Genomic DNA, 21,925 nt, shown 5'->3' with positions numbered 1-21,925 from the left:
TGAGCCACATCCCTAGACCTTTTTTCTATTTTATTTAGAGACAGGGTCTGAGTTGCTTAGGGCCTTGCTAAGTTTCTAAGGCTGCTTTTGAACTTGTGATCCTCCTGCCTCAGCCTCCTGAGCCACTGGGATTACAGGCATGTACCATCATGCCTGGCTAACAAATCATAAATTTTTGTACCTGTAAACTGTACTTCACTAAACTTGATCCAAAACAAATAAATAAATAAACAAAACAAAACTGATTCTCAATATTGTAATCCTTCTGGCTCCATGAGAAACAGAAGCTTGAGTTTATCTTTTCCTACAAATATTTCTAGACAAATCTTTTAAACTATAAATTATCATTTATAACATATACTTCTTAAATTTGAGGACTGCAAAGTAATTTATTTATATTACCTCATTAAATTATCCCAACAACCTTATGAAACTGAGATTGAGAGGTGATGATTATAAACTGGGATTTAAACCAAGATTATGCTGTACACACAATATCATCTTTATTCCGTACTGTCCCCAAATCTCCAGAACAGACCAAATTTTATATTTTTCACTGTGCATAGCATATAGTAAGACCCAATAAAAGCCAACACTGGTGAAAAATAATACTCTCCTAAACTGAGTCCTTTATATCAAGTATAGAATCTAAAGGAGGCTACTTTTCTGGAGAAAATACCACATTTCTCCTCCCTCTCCTACTGTCCATCTTTATCTATGGTTTAGCAATGTAGTTCACCAGAAAGGAACATGCATTTGTTTATTCTCCCCAGTTCCTCTGCAATTTCCTCTGCCCAACAAAACATCTCTGACTCAGGATGGCCTCAAAGATAAGACAAATCTGTTGACACTTCAGAAACCGCAGTTTCTATGGACATGGAATGAAGACTTAAGATCATCTTTCCCAGGATTATTTTCTTGCTGTCTTTCTTTTTTGTGATGCTAGGGATCAAATAAATCCAGGGCCTCTTGCATGCTCAGCAAATGCTCTACCATGAGCTATTCCAGAATTACTTTCTTAACTAGGGAAGGGAGTAATGTTTTTTGTTGTTGTTGTTGTTGTTGCTGGGGATCGAACCCAGGGCCTTGTGCATGCAAAGCAAGCACTCTACCAACTGAGCTATATCCCCAGCCCTGGGAAGGGAGTAATGTTTACTGTTTTACTGAGTAAAATCAGATACATTACTTTTTTTCCTTTTTCCCCAGATATATTACTACTTCTTTGGATTCCCCCACATAGCCTAAAATTATCACTTCAATTGTCTACTTTCTCAAAACATTTAACATTTAACAATTCTTCATGGAACATCTGATACCCTTATAGAACTAAGAGATACTGAAGATGGGGGCTGTTGATCTGACATTATTATGAATTACAATGCTTTTGTCTGCAAATAACAAGAACTGTAACTAAGGGTGGCTTAAGTAATATGGGAGAAAGTTATTATTTCACCTAAGTTGGGTTAGCTGGGCACACTGGCCCACACCTGTAATCCACTGAGGCAGGAGGATTGCCAGTTCAAGATCATCATCAACAATTTAGAAAGCCCCTATCTTAAAATAAAATAAAAAGACCTGCTTCCCCTGACCTGCACAGGCAGCTGAACTTTAGGTTGCTCGTGTGACTTTCTGGGACACCAAATAAAACATAGACACACACTTTACCTTTAAACAAGCTTCATGATGGCTTCTCAGCTCTAGGCCTCAGCTCCCCAAAAGGGAGAGCAAGAGAAAGTCACAAGAGCCTGGCGAGAGTGAGCACATTCAGAAGTGGGCTTTTATTGGGGGAACCCTTGTTCTTAGAAAGTTCCATCCAAAAAAGGCCAGAAGGAGCAAGGTTACAAGGACAGGTGAGTGTAATTCAATCCAAGGGGCATCGCCTGCATCTGAAGACATGCCCTCAACTTCCTGAATTTGGGACAACGCCCAAATCACTAGGTCAAAGCCTCTGGCTTCAGGGCTTCAGGACAGAAGGTGCGTCAGAGTGGCTCCCCACAAAAAAGGGCTGGGTGTGTGGCTCAGAAGTAGAGACCCTCTGAATTTAATATATAGTTTAAAAGATTTGTCTAGAAATATTTGTAGGAAAAGATAAAGTACCTACCCAAGTACCTACCTGCTCCTCCCGCCACACAAAGAATATAAGCCTCAGGATTCCCTCCTCCCACAAAGAAAGTTCGTCTAACCACTACCATAGATCATAACATCTCCCCCACCCACCGCCCCAGCCCCCAAAGGCCTGGGCATTGCGGGTAGGACCTTGCACTTGCTAGGTAAGAGCTATAGCACTACACTGTTCTCCAGCCCTAATCAGACATCTTTTTGAAAGCACTACTTGGAAACAATCTGAAACACCCATGTGATCCTCAAAATCAAATGAAAATTGAATTAGAAGTTTAAGTATGATCTCACTTCAACCATATAGTCCTCTCCCTTCCCAAGTCTGGACAACATCATATGGAGGGATGTTCCCTTTTACAATGGGGTGGGGGTGGAGAGGTGGGGGGCAATGGTGGCAGTTATAGTTTCCCTAGCTTTTTGAGATGCTTCCTAGGAAGCCCACTCCAGTTTTGCCTCATGGGAAACACTGCAGATAACGGCACAGCTAGACTGACCCAGAAACAAAAAAATGAGACAAAGGTCATAGTGACCAGCAAATGGATCTTGGTGGTGCCTGTGTAACTGATAGCTGTGGTACCCAATCAGAGATACCAGCCGACTCCGTAATCCCACCTGCAAAGCTGAGCTGGTTGCTTTCAGAAACATGGTGGAAAATTCAATTTAGCTTGAGTCCCTAGACAGCTACTTTCCATGTTTAGTTTCAGAGCTCACACCAGTGGGCCCACTGAGGCAGGCACAACTGTGGAGATAGATCTGCTTGTCACAGTATGCAGCCAGTACCGAGAGCAGAGCCCAGCTAGTGGTCATACAGGGCAACTGAAGCTCAGCCAGCAACCCCACTTGATGTCAGTACAAAGGTAGCAGTCTAGCCAACTAGAGAACAAACAGCATGTTCTGTCTGTCCAGGATCACCACTAACTGGCTCTTCCAGAATCACAGGCTAAACTAAATAGTAAAGGTCTCTCCCTGCCAAAGAACACCTGTCCTGGCCAGAAGAGGTGGGCTGCCTTCTCAAATACTCAGACAACAGTGCAAGGACACAAGGATTACAAAAGATTCAGAAAATCATGACATCTCCAGAAGAAATTAGTAACTAATGAAGTTCCAATAATGGACCCTAAAGAAATGGAGACCTATGAAATGACTAACAAAGAATTCAGAATAATTCCCCTAAATAAGTTCAGTGAATCAGGAGCAAGGTAAGAATGTTCACTCTCACCACTTCTATTCAATATAGCACTGTGTAACTGATGGCTGTGGTTCAAAATTCAAAAAATTCACATTCAAAATTCTAGCCAGAGCAATTAGGCAAGAGAAGGAAATAACAGGGATACAAATAGGAAAGGAAGAAATATAAAAATATCACCATTTGCAGATATATGATCCTATTCTTAGAAGATGCAAAGAGCTCTAGAGCTAATAAACACATTCGGCACACTAGCAGGATACAAAATCAATATACAAAAATTAATAGCTTTCCTATACACCAATAATGAATTTGCTTAAAAAGAAATCAGGAAAGCAACTGCTTTTACAATAGCCTCAAAAACAAAACATAAAACCTAGGAATATATCTAACCAAGGAAGTGAAAGACCTCTACAATGAAAACTATATGAAACTGAAGATACCAGAAGTTGGTAAGAACTCCCATGTTCATGGATAGGCAGAACTAATATTGTTCAAATGGCATATTGCCAAAAGCAATCAATCTACAGATTCAATGCAATCCCCATCAAAATACCAATGCCATTCTTCACACAATTGGGAAAAAGCCCAAAATTCATTTGGAAGAATAAAAGACCCAGAATAGCCAAAGTAATTCAAAACAAAACAACAAAAAAAGCAATATTGGAGGCATCACAATATCCACCTTCAAATTATACTACCAAGCTATATTAACACAAACTGCTTGGTACTATCATAGTTAGGGACACATAGACCAATGGAACAGAATAGAAGACAAAGAAACAAACTCATACTTACAGTCACCTGATCCTTGGTAAAGGTGCCAGAAACATACATTGGAGAAAAGAGCACATAGTGCTGAAAAACTGGATATCTATATGTAGAAGAATGAAACTAGATCATTCTCTCTCACCAGGTGTGGTGGTGCATTCTTATAATTCTAGCAACTTGAGAGGCTGAGGCAGGAAGATCCCAAGTTTGAGGCCAGCCTGTAACTATGCAACTTAGCAAGACCCTGTCTCAAAATATAAAATAAAAAGTGTTGGGAATGTGGCTCAGTAGTTCAATTCCCACCAAAATATCAAAATAAACAAACAATAAACAAAGTACCAAAACAAACAAACAAAAACCCCAAAACCAAATTTAAAAAAAATGCTGGAGAAAATATGTGGAGGAAAAGGAACATTTTCACACCACTGGTGGAACTTTAAATTAGTACAACCACCATGGAAATCAGTATAGAGATTCTTCAAAAGACTAGACTAGAAAAGCCATATAATCCAGCCTTACCACTCCTCAGTATTTAAAGTCAGCATACTATAATGATACAGGCACATCCATGTTTACAGCAGCACAATTCACAATAGCCAAATTATGGACAGCCGAGGTGTCCACTGACAGATAAATGAACAAAGAAAATGTGGTATATATACACACAATGGAGTTTTATTCAATCATAAAGAATAATGAAATTATGTCACTTGCAGGAAGATAGATGGAACTTGAGAGTATTATGTTAAGTAGAAAACATCAACAGGAGATTTGATCAAGCAGAAGAATCAGTGAGCTAGAAGAGAGAAATTTGAAATTATCTAGTCAGAGGAAGAAAAATATAAAAAATAAAAAGCCCAAAGGATTTATAAAACTTTTGGAACACCATCAAGAGGTTAAACTTGAATAATGATGTTTTAGAAAGAAGAAAAACAAAAAAGACTAGAGATCTTATTTAAAGAAATAATGGGGGGCTGGGGATGTGGCTCAAGTGGTAGAGCGCTCGCCTGGCGTGCGTGCGGCCCAGGTTCGATCCTCAGCACCACATACAAACAAAGATGTTGTGTCCGCCTAAAACTAAAATAAATAAATAAATATTAAAAAAAAGAAAAAAAAGAAATAACCAGGGCTATTGGGCACTATCAAAGTGGAACTCACAGATGAAGAGTAGACTAGTGGTTGCCAGGGCTAAGGAGATGTTGGTCAAAGGGTACAAAGNAAAAAAAAAAAAAAAAAAAAAAAAAAAAAAAAAAAAAAAAGAAATAATGGGGCTGCAGTTGTGGCTCAGTGGCAGAGAGCTTGCCTACCATGTGTGAGGCCCTGGGTTTGATCCTCAGCACCATAAATAAATAAATAAATAAATAAATAAATAAAGGTATTGTGTCCATCTACAACTAAAAAAAATACTTAAAAAAGAAGAAGAAATAATGGCTGAAAATTTCCCTAATCTGGGGCTAGATACCAACATCCAGATATAGGAGTCCAATTTCAACCCAATGAGACACATACCATGACATGTAATAATCAAACTACCAAAAATAAATCACAGGGGCTAGGAGAACAGCTCAGTGGTATAGCATATGTTTGACATGTGCAAAGCCCTAGGTTCAGTCTACAGTATGTGTACACACACACACACACACACACACAGTCTGAGAGCAGCAAGGGAAAATAAACATTACAAAGGAGTACCAATAAAACCAACAAATTTCTGAACATAAACTCTGCAAACCAGGCAAAGTATGGGAGGATACATTCAAAGTATTAAACAACAGCCAACCAAGAATACTTTTAGACATGTCTTTAGACATGAGAAGTAAAACGTATAAATAAGTTAAAGAAGTCCATCACCACTAGACCTACTTTATAGGAATGGCTAAAGGGAGTTTTTTTGTTATTGTTGTTTTTTAAAGTTGAAACAAAAAGTCAGTAACAACATTGTTATATAACGTTTGGACCTGGAATGCTTCCCAAAGGCTCATGTGTTGAGTGCTTGATCCTCAACAGTGTTCATAGGTGGGGTCTCTGTGAGGTGACTGGATCATGAAGGCTCTGACCTCATCAGTGAATTAGTCCACTGACAGCTTAACTACTGGGAGGTAACAGAACTACTGGCATGGTAGGAAGAAACAGGTCACCAAGGCATACCCTGGAAGGGTATTTCTTTTCCCTGGCTCCTTCCTTTCTCTTTTTTTCTGCTGCCATGAGCTTATAGCAGCTTTCCTCACTCAGTGGCCCTTATGCCATGATGCTCTGCCTCACTTCAGGTCCAAAGCAATGGAGCTAGCCGACCAAGGATTGAAACCTCTAAAATCATGAGCCAAAATAAAACTTTCCTCTTCTGTTTTTCTCAGGCATTTGTCACAGTGACAAAAAGCTAACACAAACATAAAACATGAAAGCACAAAATTCAATGGTGTAAGTAAAACAGAAGCACATTTGGAAAGCTTTAAGACGGATAAAGATAGTTTGTAAGGCAATTTTATTCCTAGTAAAAAGCTTAGAAGACAAAACTATAAAAAACAACTATAGCCAGGCACATTGGTGCATGCCTATAATCCCAATGGCTTGGGAGGCTGAGGCAGGAGGATTATGAGTTTAAAGCCAGCCTCAGCATTTTAGTGAGGCCCTAGGCAACTCAGTGAGTCTCTAATATGGCTCAGCAGTTAAGCACCCCGGGTTCAATCCCTGGTATTAAAAACAAAATAAAAACCTACAGCTAAAATAAATTGTCAAAGGATATGTATTATAAAATGATACAAATTCTAAAATTTAAAAAAAATAAAGTGGATGAGATGAAAGTATAGAGTTGTATGCAATCAAAGCATGGGGAAGATGGCGGCATGAGGTGGACATCATTACCCTAGGTACATGTTTGACTGCACATATGGTGCAACGCTGTATCATGTACAACCAGAGGAATGAAAAGTTGTGTTGCAATTTGTGTACAATGAATCAAAATGCATTCTGCTGTCATGTATAATTAATTGAAGTAAATTAATTAATTAATTTTAAAAACCAAGTTAAATTGTTAGCCTGAAATAGGTAATTATAAGATCTTCTATATAAGCTAGATAGTAACCACAAAGAAAAAATCTTTAGAAGAAGCACAAAACAAAAATAGAAAGGAGGGCTCTGGGTGAAAGTAAAAACTACACAAAACCATCAAAGTACAGAGGAAGACAATGAGAGGAAGAAACAAGGTGACTACAAAACAACCAGACAAGCCAGGCATGGTGGTGCATGCCTGTAATCCCAGAAACACCAGAGGCAGAGTCAGGAGTGTTACTTATCTGAGGCCAGTCTAACAATCCCTCTAGACTAAGGCACTTTACTGAGTTACACACCTAATCAGTTCTTTTAATTTTTATTTTGAGACAGGGTCTCACTAGGTTGCTGAGGGTCTAGCTAAATTACTGAAGCTAGTCTCAAACTTACTATCCTCCTGCATCACCCTCCAGAGTCATTAAGACTACAAGCATGCAAACGCAGCAACTGAACGAAACCCTGTCTCAAAATAAAGTCCTAGGTATGTAGTTCAGTGGTAGAGTGCTAAGGAAGGGAGAGGGGGAAGGAAGAAGGAACTGTACAATTTTCAAGAACATGTACAGAACTGAAGAAGAACATTATGCTAAGTCAAATAAACCAGGTACAGAAAGACAAATACTACAAGTATTCCAATTTACATGTGGAAACTAAAACAACTGAACTTACAAGAGCAGAGAGTGCATGGTTACAAAGGGTAAGGGGAAAAAGAATGGGAAGATGATGATCAATGGATATATAATCTCAGAAAGAATAAAGTTTGGCATTATGAATGTAGTAAACAAGTCTCTTGTACATTTCAAATTTGCTAAGAGCAAATTTTGAATGTTTTCATCATAAAAATAAGTATTTGAAGCCAGGCCTGGTAGCACATGCCTATAATTCCAGCAACTTGGGAGGCAGAGCTAGGAGAATCACAGGTTCAAACAAAGGCCACTCTTGGCAACTAAGTGAGACCCTCAGCAACTTAGCAAGAACCTTTTTCAAAATAAAACACAAAAAGTAGAAAGGACTAGGGATGTAGCTTAGTGGTAAAGCACCCCTGGGTTCAATCCCCAGTACCAAAAGAAAGAAGTATTTGAGATGATAGATTTTAATTGGCTTGATTTAAATTATCCCACATTGTATTTATAAGTGATAATATCACTTTGTACTCCATAAATACATACAACTATAAACAGTCAACATGCAATAAAATAAGCAAACAAAAAGGGTAAAGCAACCATGTTACCAAAAGCATAGGCAACAAAAGTAAATAAAAATGAATATCAAAATTTAAAACTGCAAGGTCAGGGGCGGTGGTGCCATTCCTGTAATTCCAGAAGCTTGGGAGACTGAGACACGAGGATTCCAAGTTCAAGCTAGCCTCAGCAAAAGCAAGATGCTAAGCAACTCAGTGAGATCCTGTCTCTAAATAAAATACAAATAAGGCTGGAGATGTGGCTCAGTGATTGAGTGCCCCTGAGTTCAATTCCTAATACCCCACCCTACATCCCCCTCCCAAATTTAAAACTCTTCAGGTGTTGGCTGGGGGGGAGGGTAGCTCAGTGATAGAGAGTTTGCCTAGCATGAGGAAGACCTTGCGTTCAATCCCCAGAAGTGCAAAATAAATAAATAAAACTGCATTGCAAGGGATATGGCTCAGTGGTAGTGTTTGCCTAGCATGCATGAGGTCCTGGGTTCAAACCCCAGCACCACAAACAAAACAAAACCTGTGCATCAAAACAATCAAAAGAGTACAAAGGCAACCTATAAGGCTAGAGATATAACTCAGTGGAAGAGTACATGCCTAGCACATGCCAAGTCCTAGATTCAATCCCCAGAAAAACACACACACACACACAGGAAACCTATAAAATGTAAAAAGCATTTGCAAATCATCTGATAAAAGGTTAATATCCAGAATATATAAAGATCTACAACTCAACAACAAAAATAGCTTGTTTCTCCAAAGATAAAAAAAAAAACCTGGGTGTAGTGGTACATGCTTATAATTCTAGCTACTTGCAAGGCTGAAGCAGGACAAGTGGTGGTTAGAGTCCAGTCTGGGCAATTTAGAGTCTGTCTCAAAAAATTAAAAGGCTGGGAATGTAGCTCTGTGATACAGTTCTGCCAGGTTTAATCCCCAGGACTGGAAAGGGGGATCTGAGAAATGTTGGCAAGAATATGGAGAAAGGGGGCTGGGGATGTGGCTCAAGAGGTAGCGCGCTTGCCTGGCATGCATGCGGCCCGGGTTCGATCCTCAGCACCACATACAAAGATGTTGTGTCTGCTGAAAACTGAAAAATAAATACTAAAATTCTCTCTCTGTTCTCTCTCTCTCTAAAAAAAAAAAAAAAAGAATATGGAGAAAGTAGAACCCTTATTCACTGCTGGTAGAAGTAAATGATGTAGCTGCTATAAAAAATTGGTGATTCCACAAAAATTAAAAAATAGATGACCCAGCAATGCCACTTCTCAGCATACACAAAAGAAGGATCTAGGAGACATTTGCATACTCACGTTGACAGCACTATTCACAACAGTCCAAAGGTAGACAACCCAGAGTAAACAGATAAACAAAATGCAGCATACACATATGATACAGTGCAACCTTCAAATAAGAAAGTTAATTCTGTACCATTCTACAACATGAATGATCTTGCAAACACTGCTAAATGAAATAATCAGGTCACCCCCAATACTGTATGAATCCATTCATAAGAGGTACTTAAGAGGCTAGATATAGTGGTATACCCCTGTAATCCTAGCAAGTGGGGAGGCTGAGGCAGAATTGGGAATTCAAGACCAACCTGGGCAACTTATTGAGAACCTGTTTCAAAATAATGAAAACGATTGGCAATGAACCTCAGTGGTAGTGTTCAATCCCCAATACCCGCCCCCTACAAAGGTACTTTAAGTAGTTAGAATCATAAAGAAAAAGTAGAATGGTAGTTGCCAGAGGCTAGGAGAAAGGGTGGATGGAGAGTTGTTGTTTAATAGGTATGCAGTTTAGTCTCTGCAAGATGAAAAAGAACTAACCGAATGCTTAAAAATTATTAAGACGGTAAATATTATATAATGCATATTTTACAATTAAAACTGTTTTTATGGGCTGGGGCTGTAGCTCAGGGGTAAAGCACTTGCCTTGCATGTGTGAGGTACTGGGTTCGATCCTCAGCACCACCTAAAAATAAATAAATAAAGATACTGTACTAACTACAACTAAAAAATATTAAAAAAACCAAAAAACAACTAAACTAAAAAAAGAGCTAAAATACCAAAATAAAAGATAACAACAACAAAAGCTATATACATGTAGAGTGCTTGTCTAGCATGTGCGAGGACCTATGTTCAATCCTTAGCAATACATACACAAGGATAAGCATCTATGGGGAGTACAAGTGGAAAAAGGAGGGACTTCTGTTTTCTACTTTATTTCCTTTTATACTGTTTGCATTTTGATAATAAACATAGTGAATATTATAAATTTTAATTTTAAAAAGTTCCATTGGTTATAGCTTTTCAGTTAAAATTAAACCCTAGATACTAATAGACTTAAAGGTTTTACCAAGCATCTCCTCATAAAATCCTACAAGTAGGTGGTTATGGTTTTAGAAGGAAAAATTAGTAAAGGAAAAACTCCTGTGTCTTCAAGGTAATGTGAGACACTTCATGGCCCATAATACCTTCATCTAAATCAGATAATTCCTTTTCCTAATCCTGAAACTGCTGACAAGTGTGCCATGGCAAGAGCTGACATCCATACAAAGTCCTAGGATTTTCAAGCTTTTCCTTTTCTCTACCTGCTAACACAACATCAGGCCCACATCAGCACTTACTTTTCTTTTACAGCCCGATTCTCACTCCTCCCACTCCCTTTTCAAGAACATTACAAGAGAGTTAGTGGGTGGTTAGAGACCCCCTCTGAAACCTACAGCCATTCCAGAAAAATAATTGCTCACATACTAAGGGCTGCCGACAAGAAAAGTTTCCCAGTAGCATATTTTAGTAATCTTAATGAAGCAGAGAGCAACACCCCCTGCAATACAAATTCTGGTTGGAAGAAAGAATCTACAGATTATGGAAAAGTACAACTTAAAAAGCAAACACCACAGGCTCCAGTAGAGCAGGAAAGCAAGCAGAGATTTCTAAATACAGAGCTCAATTGTAAGAGTTCCCTGTACCTTATTTCTCACTATCATCATTTTTGCTGTCAAAAATAGAAGCTTCCATGTCTTGATCCATTCAGACTAAGCCACAGCAGGCACAGCTCTGCTTACACAGGGCAGCCAGGTCAGAAAGGCCGCCCAGGGAAATGGAAAAAGCAGCCAGCAGGTTTTCTTAGGGATTATACTGTTCCAGCTTTCATCCTCCTTCCCAGCTATTCTGGTGCCAAGAAAGCTACAGGGAGGTCTTACTCTTGAAAAAGCTTCCATCTTTTCACCAGCAGGGCTGAAGCAGTTTTAGGACTACAACTCCCTCTACTGCCCAATAGTTTCTTTGCATGCTTAAAATTAAACCCTAGATACTAACAGACTTAAAATTTAAAATGTTAAGAGCTAAAGCAGCCCTTTACTCAAAATATAACCAAAAAGTATGGTCAGAGAGGACTGCATCTAGAATGACTTCTATCTATTCATCTGCAAATCTCTACCTCAAAAGATTTTCATTCAGTTTAATGAGAAGTCTCTATCTAGCTTACAGGCATATAGAAAAGCAGAAGCTGGTTGGTTCTCTTTTACCACCTTTAGCAGAATTTAAGATAGGCCTTGGGGTTGGAACTGTAACTCAGTGATAAGAGTGCTTGCCTACCATGTGTGAAACCCTGGGTTCCATATCCAGCACTGGAAAATAATATAGGCCTTTTTCAAATAAGGTCCAATTTAAAAGTTTAGGATGGTAGAATATACCTGTAATCCCAGACGTGGGAGTTTGAAGCAGGCAGATCTTGCTTTTAAACAAAACAAAAACCCGAAAAGATCCTATTTAAATAGTACTTAGGACATGGTATTAAACTACCCGTTTGTCTGTTTCACTGTATTCACTCAAGTTTTGCCTAGATAATAGCAGATGTTCAGCAACTATTTAACAGAATTCTATCACCCTTAGCTACAGAGAGAATCTGTCCAGGTAAGAATTAGATAATACATAACCACTGGGAGAGAAACCAATACCCTTAGTGATACTAGAAAGGTGTTTCTTCAATATACTATTTAATTTTTGAGTCAGGGTCTCACCAAATTGTCATGCATCAAACTTGCAACCCACTTGCATCAGCCTCTGGGACTGCTGGGGTTACAGGTATGCACCACCAACCTCAGCTTAACATGGTTTATTTTTATTTTTTAAAAATAACCCCCCCCAGTTTTTTTCATTTAGTTTTTTTTTTAATATGGTGCTGGGGATCGAACTCAGTGCCTCATGCATACTAGTAACTGCTCTACCACTGAGCCACAACTGCAGCCCACAGGGTTTATTTTTAATGTACTTTAAGGACATTTTATTATTAGGTGGGCATGGTGGCAAACATCTGTAATCCTGGTGACTAGGGAAGCTAAGGCAGGAGGATCACAAATTGGAGGCCAGCCTCAGCAATTTAGTGAGGCCCTAAATCTTGCAAGTTAGGCAAACACTCTACAGAATTGATTTAGACATAGGTTAGTGCAATACCGGTTTATTTTTGTAAACCTTCACTTTCTCTGCCACCCAATATTGGAACACTGCCTGTCAGATAGAATACTAGAATAAATAGGTTCATGCTCTGAAAAAAGCAAATGCCCAGAGAAACTCCTAACCATTTAGAAACTTTAAAATAAATACCAACAGCTAATAATGGCACTGTGTAAAAGGTCTTTACAAACACTGAATTAAGAAGAAACAAATGTAAATTTTTTTTAATAAAAAGAGTCCCACAGCATTTATTTTCATCTGGTAATAACATAGGTCATCAAAACAATGTGAACTAATGCTTTAGAACTATATTCCAGGCAAAGGGCAGCTAAATTAAAAAAAAAAAAAAAAAAAAAAAATTGTTGCTTTCTCTGTAATTTCTCACTTCATTGATCATTTCTAGTTGGAGACACTTTGTAGCAGAGTAATATTATCTCCTTTTAGCATGATCCGACCTGCAATGACAGAAAGAGCTATTAATAGTTATACTAAGACATAAGTAATTATCTTTAGCCTCAGAATTTTGTATCTAGTTTTTAAACAATATTTTGAAAATACTCTCCCTTATAAAGATATGTGAACACTTTCAAGTCTTCACATATTGAAAGGCTTTCCAGCTCCATTAGGGCATACATACCTTTTCAACTATTATCTAATGAAGGTTGGTGTTTGTTTTCAAAAAGCACTGTTTCTATAGACTAAGTCAATTGAACATGCCTAAGCAAACATTTCCCAGTACTGAGTTTGTGTAAGTTTGGAAATGAATTATAAGCCAAGTTTGAAAAATGCAGCATATTATAATCTCATTCTTAGAACTGGGGATGTAGTACAGCACAACGCTTGCCTGGGTGCACACCCCCACCTAAAAAAGCAGCTTTTAAAAAGAACTTAGTATACTAATGACTTCATCTTGCAATAAACAAACTTATTTAGGTTTTACCCACATTTCTTAAATTTATTTGAGATGAGAGCACTTTTTTTTTCCTGAGAAATATCTACTAGCATCTTTAGGAGCACTGGTGCTCACTGGTAAAACAGTCTGAGAAAAGCTGATCAACTCCAATAGTGACTATTATTTTCATTATTATTATTATTTTCATTTCCCAGGATTCTACAGGTGATTAATCTATTATGTAGAGTGGATACTATCATGGGAATTCAACAGTTGGCAAATAACTTATAAGTAATTTGACCCAAATAACACTGGTTTGCTTTCTGGCAAGACAATTTTATTTTGTCTTTTATAAAAATAGCTTAAGCAGAAAGAAGCACAGCAAAATATCCTATCACTTCTAAGATTCTACTTTCCATATACCTACTACGGTTTCAAGAGAATTCTCCAGGTCTGGGAAAAACAGAAATCGTGATTTTTATACTAGTGAGTTGCACAATGAGCACTGAACAAATAAAATACCTCAATAAAGATCAAGTTAACAGGAGGTTAACAGAAATGATTCAGTGTATGGGTTGGGATTGTGGCTCAGAGGTAGAGCTCTCGCCTAGCATGCTTGAGGCACTGGGTTTAATACTCAGCACCATATAAAAATAAAGGAAAGAAAAAAAAAGAAATGATTAGGTGTCTCTTGATGAAACCATGAATCCTAAAGCCTCCTGGGTAAGAAATTGTTCAAATATTTTTGCATTGCTATGTGCCACTCATTGAGTTACTTACTAGGGCTTATTAGGGAACAAAACAGACAGACATATGCACTTATGGAGTACATGGTCTAATGGCAAAGGCAATAGTAAAACAATCCCACTAATGTTTTACAACAAACTCAGAAGGCACATCATACCCCATCTTCCCCATCCCAAGCAAAACACAATCAAACCCTGGGCTTCTTAGAGATATCATTATTTGATCTAAGTTCTAAAGTCACAGGAAGCTGGGTGTGGTAGTGCTCTCCTATAATATCAGTGACTCTGGAGGTAAAAGGATTACTAATTCAAAGTCAGCCTTGACAACTTAGTGAGACCATGAGACCCTATCTCAAAATAAAAAACTAAAAGGGCTAGAGTTGTAGTTCAGTGGTAGAACATCTCTGAGTTTCATCCCCAGTATTTGGCGGGGGGGGCAGGGGGGCAAAAGGAGCACATACAATTGTTTATGGGGGGGATAGGGGTTGGGATGTAGTTTAGTGGTAGAGCACTTGCATAGCAGGTATGAAGCCAGTGAGAAAATTTTTCTTAAGAGTGGGACAAAAGGGGAAAAAAAAAAAAAACAAACAGCACAGTGTATTATAAGTAGGAGGAGATAAGGCCAAATCACAAAGGACCACACAGAATCTGTGACAAATATTTGTTTTATCCTAACAGCCACAAAAAGTCAAAGAAAAAGGGCTGGGGATATAGCTCAGTTGGTAAAGTGCTTGTCTCACATGCACAAGGCCCTGGGTTTGATCCCCAGCACCACACACACACACAAAAAAAGAGTCAATGAAGAAATGTTGGTAGGCTTTTGTTTTTGGTACTAGGGATTGAACCCAGGGGCACTTAACCACAGAGCCACATTCCTAGCCCTTTTTATTTTGTGAGACAGAGCCTTGCTAAGTTGCTGAGGCTAGCCTTGAACTTGTGATCCTGCTGCCTCAAGCCTCTGAGTCACTGAGATTACAGGAATGCATGACCATGCCTGGCTCAGACAAGTATTTTTAAAAGAGGACTGAAAACTGGAGAACAACCTGGAGGGGAAGGAGATAGTTGCAGAGTGAACATACAAAAGTCTGAAAAGGAATAACAGAGATGAAAAATGAACACCTGAGTATGGTATCCCAGAGCCAAGGGAACAAAGTGTGTTAGGGAGGAAATGGCCAACAGTGCCAAGTTTTGTACAGAGTTAAATAACATGAACACTAACAATAATCATTAGACTTAATAACATTTGTCTTTGGTGACCTCTGCCAAAGCCGTGTGGGTGGACAAAGAGAACCAGAAATAAAACAGGATAAGAAGCAATTGGAAAATGATTCCAAAAGCGTGCTTCTTTCCAAAGATAACTTCTCAAATGCAAACCAAATTTAAAAATAAATTGAGCTGCAGGTCACTCAATTTTGTGAGTGAAATAAACATTTCTGTATGAACTATATTCTTACCCAGCTGTTTTCTTGACTTTGTTTTAGAATGAATCTCTTCTGCATCATCTAATACAAGGTTCATGTATTCATCAAAACCCTGGGAAAATAAGTCAACTGACAGTCATTTTTAAGTAAATTATTCAAACCATTCAAAAAGAACATTATCTACCCAGAAACAAAAATGCCAATTAACTCCCTCCACTGATCTTTTAGCTCAAACATCTGAAGCCTCTTATTAAATAACAAAATCTAACTGTGGCCCAAATTGCTCCTTCAATCTTTTGGATTAAGAATTTCACTAGATATGTCATTATCCTTATCTTTTATGACATGCCAGCATAGAGTATGTTAGTTATGTATATGAATTACCTTTTATTTTCATTACTTTCTCAATCAGAAACTATTACTGCAAACTAGCATGCTTGTTTTTCAAATGGTAAAAGAAGGGGAAATTACTGATTGAATCTCTGATAATGAAACACAGTATTTCCAGCCAATTTTATTTTTCTTTAAAACATTACTGGGACTGGGGATGTAGCTCAGTGGTAGAGCAAGTGCTGAGCATACACAAGGTCCTGGGTTTGATTCCCAGCACCACCAGAAAAACAAAACAAACAAAAACATTGCTAACCTGAAGTCTTATTTAACTAACACCACCATTTCTATTCATATATTGCCTAACCTGAAATCAAAGTATTCCATTAACCACGTCCCCAAATCGGTTTTTTTACTCTTCCTTTAATACTAATATCGTTGTTTAAATTATTTTTTAAAGTTAAAATTTCTCTCTCTTTAACTATCCAACTCTTATAAACGAGAACAAGGAGAAAAATATAAACAATGTGCCTTGAAAAACTTTCCTTGGTTTGGGTCTTTGACTTTTTGTATACTGCTCTGGTGGTCATTTTCTATAAATCTTTTTCTATCAATAAACTGCTCTGAGAAGAACCCCAATGGTACTCACAATAATACAGCCCTCTATCCGCATATTCACTTGCTCATAGAGCCACACCTGAATCCGGGATCTCTGAAATAATCATAAACACAAGAATGTTTTTAAACAGTAAACAAACTAAATACTTTGATCAAACAATAAAGAAATGACTCCTAAACATTTTTTAATGAATGCAAGCCAAGAATTTTAATTAGTCCATACCTAGGATTTGGTAACCAAGACTGGTTTACTTGCTAAAAAACACTTTCATTTAATAATTTCTACATGGGGACTGTTCAAGCTAGTAATTTCCTTTATCCTGGGGCTTAATAATATTTCTAACTGCATTGTCTCAAAAGAGTGAAATTTGGAGACAGTATAGCACAAAACAGTAATTTTTATTGATCAAGGTTTCTTTTCTTATCTGCTTTAGCAAAACCCAGGTAAAAAATAGGAGTTTTTCTAGTTTCTCAGTTTTCCATAGTACACACATAACAACCAGGGGAGGAACTCTCACTTCTGGAGATTAAAAATTGTAATGGCTTAATCTGTTCTTCAATTGTGTTGTCTCATTCTAAGTCTTTAGGTTGCTTAAAATTCCTCCTCCCACAAGCAGCTGCCATTAACTGCTCTGCATCTGCTCCATTCCCTTTCCTTTTTAAAAAAAGTGTCTTAAGTTTTTTCATATATACTAAACATAGCACCTTATGACCTGGTTAAAGGTGAGCCAGTGTGGCTTTCACTGTTTCATCCTGAAGAAGGAAGTGAGAAAGTTTCCAATGTTTTAGCCTATAATCACTACCAACAAAAGTACCAATGTCCAACTACTAAGGTCACGTCTGCAAATACATAAAGTTTAGTAATTTTGATCCTGCAAAGTAATGACACCATTCTTTGCACGCTAGGTGCTGCAACACATACCCACCACCTTATTACATTAGCGCTTTTTCTCTAAACTTTCCCCTCAACGACTTTTACATCTCATGTGTTTTTTAAACTCCAGAACCCAACGATCAGGAAAGTTGACGCAAATAGCAAAATGAAATCAACTTTTATTAAAACAGTAGTTACAAGACAATTAACGACTTACGTTTTGCAAGTATCTGAAGATGAGGTTCTGCACCACAGCAGTTAAGGACGAAATCCATCAACAGCACAGGCTCTGCTCCCTGAAACTGAGGATCGACCCAACCCTCATCCCAACTTTGGTTTCTGAAGGCGAGCTCTGGTGCCTACTGCAAGAAGGGCCAAACTGGGCCTTCGCTGGGGGGGNGCGCTTTCTCCCGGCTCCGTCGCCCCGAGGGCTCATGGGATGTGCGCCCGCACTCCGCTCCCTTAGGCCTGCTTCCCGCCTGCGCCTTCGCGCCCGTTTTCCGGCCCCAAACTCCTAATCCTGACCTACTGCATAGGATACGATGGGCTGCACCATCACCTTCTGGACCTTCTGGCCCTGACCACGGTACGCCATGGTGGAATCTCACAAAGACCACACGAACCAGCACGTTACCTCAGAGAGCAACTTCCGGAATTGAGAACCGGAAGTGGAAGTGAACGAGGATCTTCTGGTGACGTACCTGGGCGGCTCCTGGAAAATGTCTCTCTAGCTCTGAAGTCGCTCTTCTCTGTGCTTCGTAGCATCCGGAGGAGGTCAAACCTAGGCGAGTTGCCTTGGAACCTGGGTCGATCCTACAGCGCCACCTGGAGGGAAGCGGGAGGAGGCACCGACGGGGCTTCTGTGGTTTGGCGGCCCCGGGGAGGAGGAAAGCCCGGCCCGGCGCCTGCGCTTTCGGTCCTCTCTGTTCTGAATGTGCTTTAAGAGGCGAAATCGTGCAATTTTCCATCTCAGTAAAATGTGCTAATTTACCGCTATTTCTGAGCCTGTTTCAATAGAATGCAGGCTTGACGGCACTATTGTTGGAGAAAGGGCAGGGCGGCAAGAAGCCAAAACAAACCCCAGGCGGCTGGGCCACCAGCGGTCCGGGTGGTTTGCTCCGGATAACCGATGGGTCTCTTCGCTTCTGTGAGGAGTTGTTAGGGTCGCGACTAAGGGTGGCGATGGAGCGTAAAGGCGCTGAAATCCGCTTGCTGGGCTCAATTCCAACAGGGTTCTTAGGGTGATTCTTCTGCTCCTGAAAACCTACCTCAGGCACATGTCTTTGGAAGACTGGCCTTAGCTGAGGCCCTTTCTCTGTTGTCTCTTTAGCAGGGTAGTGTGCTTTCTTACATGAGGGGGCTCAGGACTTAAATCAAGGCTGAAGCTACCAGGACTAGTTTTTCTTTTCTTTTTTGGTACTCAGAATCGAACCCAGGGATGCTTTACCACTGAGCTACATCCCAGCTCCTTTTTTTAAAATTAGTTTTTGAGACAAGGTCTCCCTAGTTGCTGAGAGTCTTGCTAAATTGCTGAGGTTGGCCTCGAACTTGTGATTCTCCTGTGTCATTGAGATTATGGGCATGCACCACCACACTTGGCTACTACCAGTATTGTTAAAGGACAGGCCTGAAACACCCCAGGGCAGATTCAAGAGCTGGAAAAATAGAGCCCACCCCTTGTTGTGAATTATGTTAAAGAACTTGAAGCTATTTTTAATCTGGCACAAAGTTACAAAATTGAAATTGTCCATGGATGTAAACAATCTCTTCATAACAAAGGAAATACAAACAAACGATCTTTAAACATGAAATTTCATGTTTATCCAATTTGACTCATAAGAGAAATCCAAACTAAACTCCACTGAGATGACCATTTCTTTCCAATTAGACTGGCAAAAATAAAAAAAGTGGTGCTAATGTTAATTATTAAACTCTACTTATACTCATTTTCCAGATAAACTTATATGTTAATAATGTAATCATTGCAGCATTTGTTTAAAATATCAAGATAGGAAACAACCTAAATGTCTATCAATAAAGATTAGCCAAATTATTGTATATCATAAGAGTATAAAATTATTCAAGTATAATCAAGATTGAAGAAGCTCTCTGTATATCTTCTTTTCTAATATGAAACAATATGAGTATACATTGAAACAATGTCTAATATACATTGAGAGAAAAAAATCAAGCAAACATGCTAGAGATTTATTTCAAAATAATCCAATGGAGCCAATAGGGCTAAATCTTAGATAAGGAAAGCCTAAACTTTAGCAGAGTTTAAGAGACTACACTTACATGTACACCTCCTTAAATGGTGTGCAAGCTTCTTGCTTGCCTCAGCCCAGACTCAGCCTTAGGGCTCAGAATATGGGGTAAATAGTTGGTAAGGATTGGCCATGAATTTGTAATTGTTGGAACTAGGTGACTATATGAAATTCATTATAATACTCTCTATACTTCTAAATGATGAAATTTTCCTGAATAAATAAAGCAAGGTCCAGAATATTGTGTTTATTAATACATAATACTGTATGAATTTCATTTGCTGATATATGCCTGGTATGTTTAGAAAACCCAGGTCACTGTAAGCTTAGCTTTGGAGAACTGAGTAGCTAGGGAACAAGTAGGAAGGAAGATTTTGTATACCCTCATATACTTCAAAAAAATTGAAATTTGTGTAATGGGTATATCACTAATTGACTAAATATGTTTGATAGTGGATACTACTATGAAACATTTGTTTCCTTTTTTAAATTCTAATAATGTTCATGTAAAACTTGAGAGATTTTTGTGACACAAAGTATGTGGGAAATAGGCTTAAGAAACCCTGGCCCAAAGAGACATACCCCTTAAAAAGTAACTCCAACCTTGCCAAATACTTGAGAACTTCTGCTGAGTTTGAAATTTCTTCCATCTCAGCCAGAAACTTCACAATTTGCTGAATAGCTGTGACTGACTAGAAGTACAATAAAGAGTAGAGTTGGGAAGAGGCAAAGGGCAGCCTTGCAAAGATCAGCATCCTGACTAGGGAGACTGAGATAGGAGGATCAGAAGATCGGCCTTGGAAATTTAGTGAAACTATCTTAAAAAAAAAAAAAAATCAGCATCCGTTGAAATAAGCCAAGAACTTTTTTATTCATTCAGCAAGTATTTGTTAAATGTCTTTTGTTATGGGAGGAATTGTATCCCCAAAACTCATCTCTTGAAGTTCTAACTTCCAATACTTCAGAATGTGTTTGTATTTAGAGACAGGGATTTTGGAGGTCAGATAGGTAGGACCTCTATCCAATCTGCCTGGTGTTCTCATAATAGGAAGAGTCATAGGAGTCTCTCTCCCCCAACCGAATACAGGAGAATGTTCTGTGAAGATGAGAAGGCGGAGAAAAAGGAGGAGGAAGAGAAGGGGGGCCTCACTGGAAACCCAACCTGTCACTGCCTCCATCTGGGGCTTGTAGCCTGGAGAACTAGAGAAATAAACTTCTCTTGGTTGAGCCACTGTCTGTGGCATTTTGCTATGGCAGTCAGAGTAGACTAATGTACCTTCCTATGGGCCAGGCCTTTATTGGGTACTGAGAATGTAAATAAGATGTACAGCTAGACAATTTTAAAACAAGGGGATAAACACCGAGTATATGCCTGGTGGATGGACAACCAAACCAGAGTTTGGATAGAGAAGGGTATTGTGAGAGAGCCCGGGGAACATAGGGTTTGTAGAAGTTAGCCAAAATAAAAGGAGAGGTTTAGAGAGAAGAGAGCCAGCATTATCCAAAGGCAGGGAACTGGAGACAGAGGAGTGGGCAGTGTGTGTGTGTGTGTGTGTGTGTGTGTGTGTGTAAATTGAAGCCTGGAGGTAGAAGAGCTTGGTGAATGGCAGAAGAGGCTCTAAGCCAAGGTCTTACATGCTATGCTGAGAAACTTGATTTTGCAGGGAAAGGGAAGGCAGTGGAGGATTTATGAAGCAGAGTGACTTCACTTTGTAGTTTAAATATATCTTTTTTTAAAAAAAAAAATCAGTTTATACCTTGCCCAGGAATAACTGGAAACCAACTGAACAAAAATGAGACAAAGCAGGGCCTCTAAGAACACTAAGGGATGGCCAGAGGTTACTTTAAAGACCTCCCTGCTCGGTTGGATACTGTTCAAATCATCTCTTAAATTAATCAAACTTCAGCTCTATCCTGACCAATCTGGAATGTATTTTTTCTATAGCATTATCCACTTAATATCAATGCCTACTTTGCTCGTCTTTTTTTTTTTTTTTTTTTTTTT

At 38.8% G+C, this 21,925-nt stretch overlaps 1 protein-coding gene across 1 annotated transcript; it reads right to left on the bottom strand.

Moving 5' to 3' along the window:
• Positions 1 to 12,969: 12,969 nt before the first annotated feature.
• Snrpe (small nuclear ribonucleoprotein polypeptide E) lies at positions 12,970 to 18,347 on the bottom strand. Its single transcript, XM_015483889.2, has 5 exons — positions 18,195 to 18,347; positions 17,871 to 17,897; positions 16,811 to 16,873; positions 15,865 to 15,943; positions 12,970 to 13,227 (listed from the first exon to the last, which is right to left on the bottom strand). The coding sequence occupies exons 1-5, from the start codon at positions 18,246 to 18,248 to the stop codon at positions 13,172 to 13,174; spliced, it is 279 nt and encodes a 92-aa protein (XP_015339375.1). The 5' UTR covers positions 18,249 to 18,347; the 3' UTR covers positions 12,970 to 13,171.
• Positions 18,348 to 21,925: the final 3,578 nt, after the last annotated feature.

The sequence above is a fragment of the Marmota marmota genome, unplaced genomic scaffold (genome assembly GCF_001458135.2).
Source record: "Marmota marmota marmota unplaced genomic scaffold, marMar, whole genome shotgun sequence".
In the NCBI taxonomy this organism is placed as follows: Eukaryota; Metazoa; Chordata; class Mammalia; order Rodentia; family Sciuridae; genus Marmota; species Marmota marmota.
Note: the sequence above shows the minus strand (reverse complement) of the source record. Positions and strands in the feature narration are given on the sequence as shown.